The sequence below is a fragment of the Limulus polyphemus genome, unplaced genomic scaffold (assembly GCF_000517525.1).
Source record: "Limulus polyphemus unplaced genomic scaffold, Limulus_polyphemus-2.1.2 Scaffold11036, whole genome shotgun sequence".
Lineage (NCBI taxonomy): Eukaryota > Metazoa > Arthropoda > Merostomata > Xiphosura > Limulidae > Limulus > Limulus polyphemus.
The window spans coordinates 5069-6444 of NW_013676646.1; the positions used below are offsets into that span (position 1 = coordinate 5069).

The following is a 1376-nucleotide window of genomic DNA, read 5'->3' on the forward strand; positions in this document are numbered from 1 at the left end:
AACCATGCAGCTGGTAGTTAATAGATGAAAGTTAAGTCCAACTTCTTGCTTGAAGTGTAAAAACTGTGTGAATAATGCAGCAGGTAATTAATAGCTGAAAGTTAAGTCCAACTTCTTGCTTTAAGTGTGAACATTGTGTGAACCATGCAGTTGGACTTAACTTTCAGCTATTAACTACCAACTTCTTGCTTTAAGTGTGAACATTGTGTGAACCATGCAGCTGGTAGTTAATAGTTGAAAATATTACAGGTAGGAATTCAACAGCAACTTTTAACTCTTCTCTACCCGATAGCTTGATCTCTCAAACTTGGATAGGTATAACTTAGTAGTTTACGTGTGAGGCTGCATATCAAAAAGTCCAAGGTTTAAGACCACCAAATGGCACTAAACACACTCCACATTTTCAATTGTATGAGCATTTTATAATTGACAGTCAGGTCGTGTACTGCTCACTGGCTGCTTTTTCCTCTGGTCAGCAGTTGAAAATGAGGAACGGATACGCCTAAACCTTGGGGGTCTCTCTTGCCCATGCATCGCATCTGGTGCTTTTTAAGATTGAAAATACCAAATACGCAGCCAAATTTCACAGTTTGTTATCCTGTTTTGAAAGATATTTGTCTTGTTAAAGGTGGAAGTATCCGAAGCAGATTTTCAACAACTCTACATGGATCAACAAGCGAAACTGGAGGAGAAGAGGAGGCTGTGTGAAGCAAAGATGATTGAGAACTTCCCGCTAGATGGTGGTACGTCAGTCATTAACTATAGGTTAGGATTTAAATATAGTCTCAATTCTGCACCGTGCTCACTGCAGGAATAGAAACACGAATTTTGTGTTATAAGCAAAGAAATTTTCCGCTGAGCCGACGGAATGGAGTTAATAAAAGAAATTAACACGCAAAGAAAGGGGGCGAGTTAATAAATAAATAATGATATTCTATCCATCTCCTATGTATATTGGCCCAGGTTGGCCCATTGGTTCAGCTCTGGATCTCGAAGATAGCGAATAGGATTTGAATCCGTACGATACCATAATATATTCCACATAATTTAAGCTGTGGGCGATAAGGTGCTGCTGATTGGTCAGTTAGGGACGGCGTACAGTTAGCTCTAATAGCCTTACTGTAGATACAAAATACAAATAACTAAGTGTATAAAATTAAAACAGATTTTTCGTGAGATAAATAAAGAATTCTATATCGTTGTCATGCTTTGTTTAAATTTATAAACATATATGGAGAAAACTGGAGAGATGTTTTTTTATTGTAGTGTTGCGTCAGCGAGTCACATGACCACCGTGACGCAACGTTTCTAGAACTATCATGTACTTTGCGATGTTCAAGTTCTTATTAGTAAATAGGTACGCTGGTATATAAAAG

At 37.9% G+C, this 1376-nt stretch overlaps 1 protein-coding gene across 1 annotated transcript in view; it reads left to right on the forward strand.

Moving 5' to 3' along the window:
* Window positions 1–628: 628 nt before the first annotated feature.
* The window catches only part of LOC111083754 (parathyroid hormone 2 receptor-like), a gene marked incomplete at both ends in the record, with an annotated part of 12039 nt that continues 11291 nt past the window's right edge, over window positions 629–1376 (forward strand). Inside the window, one exon of the mRNA XM_022380429.1 lies at window positions 629–743. Within this exon, the coding sequence (XP_022236137.1) occupies window positions 629–743 (115 nt within the window). The remainder of the gene's footprint in view (window positions 744–1376) is intronic.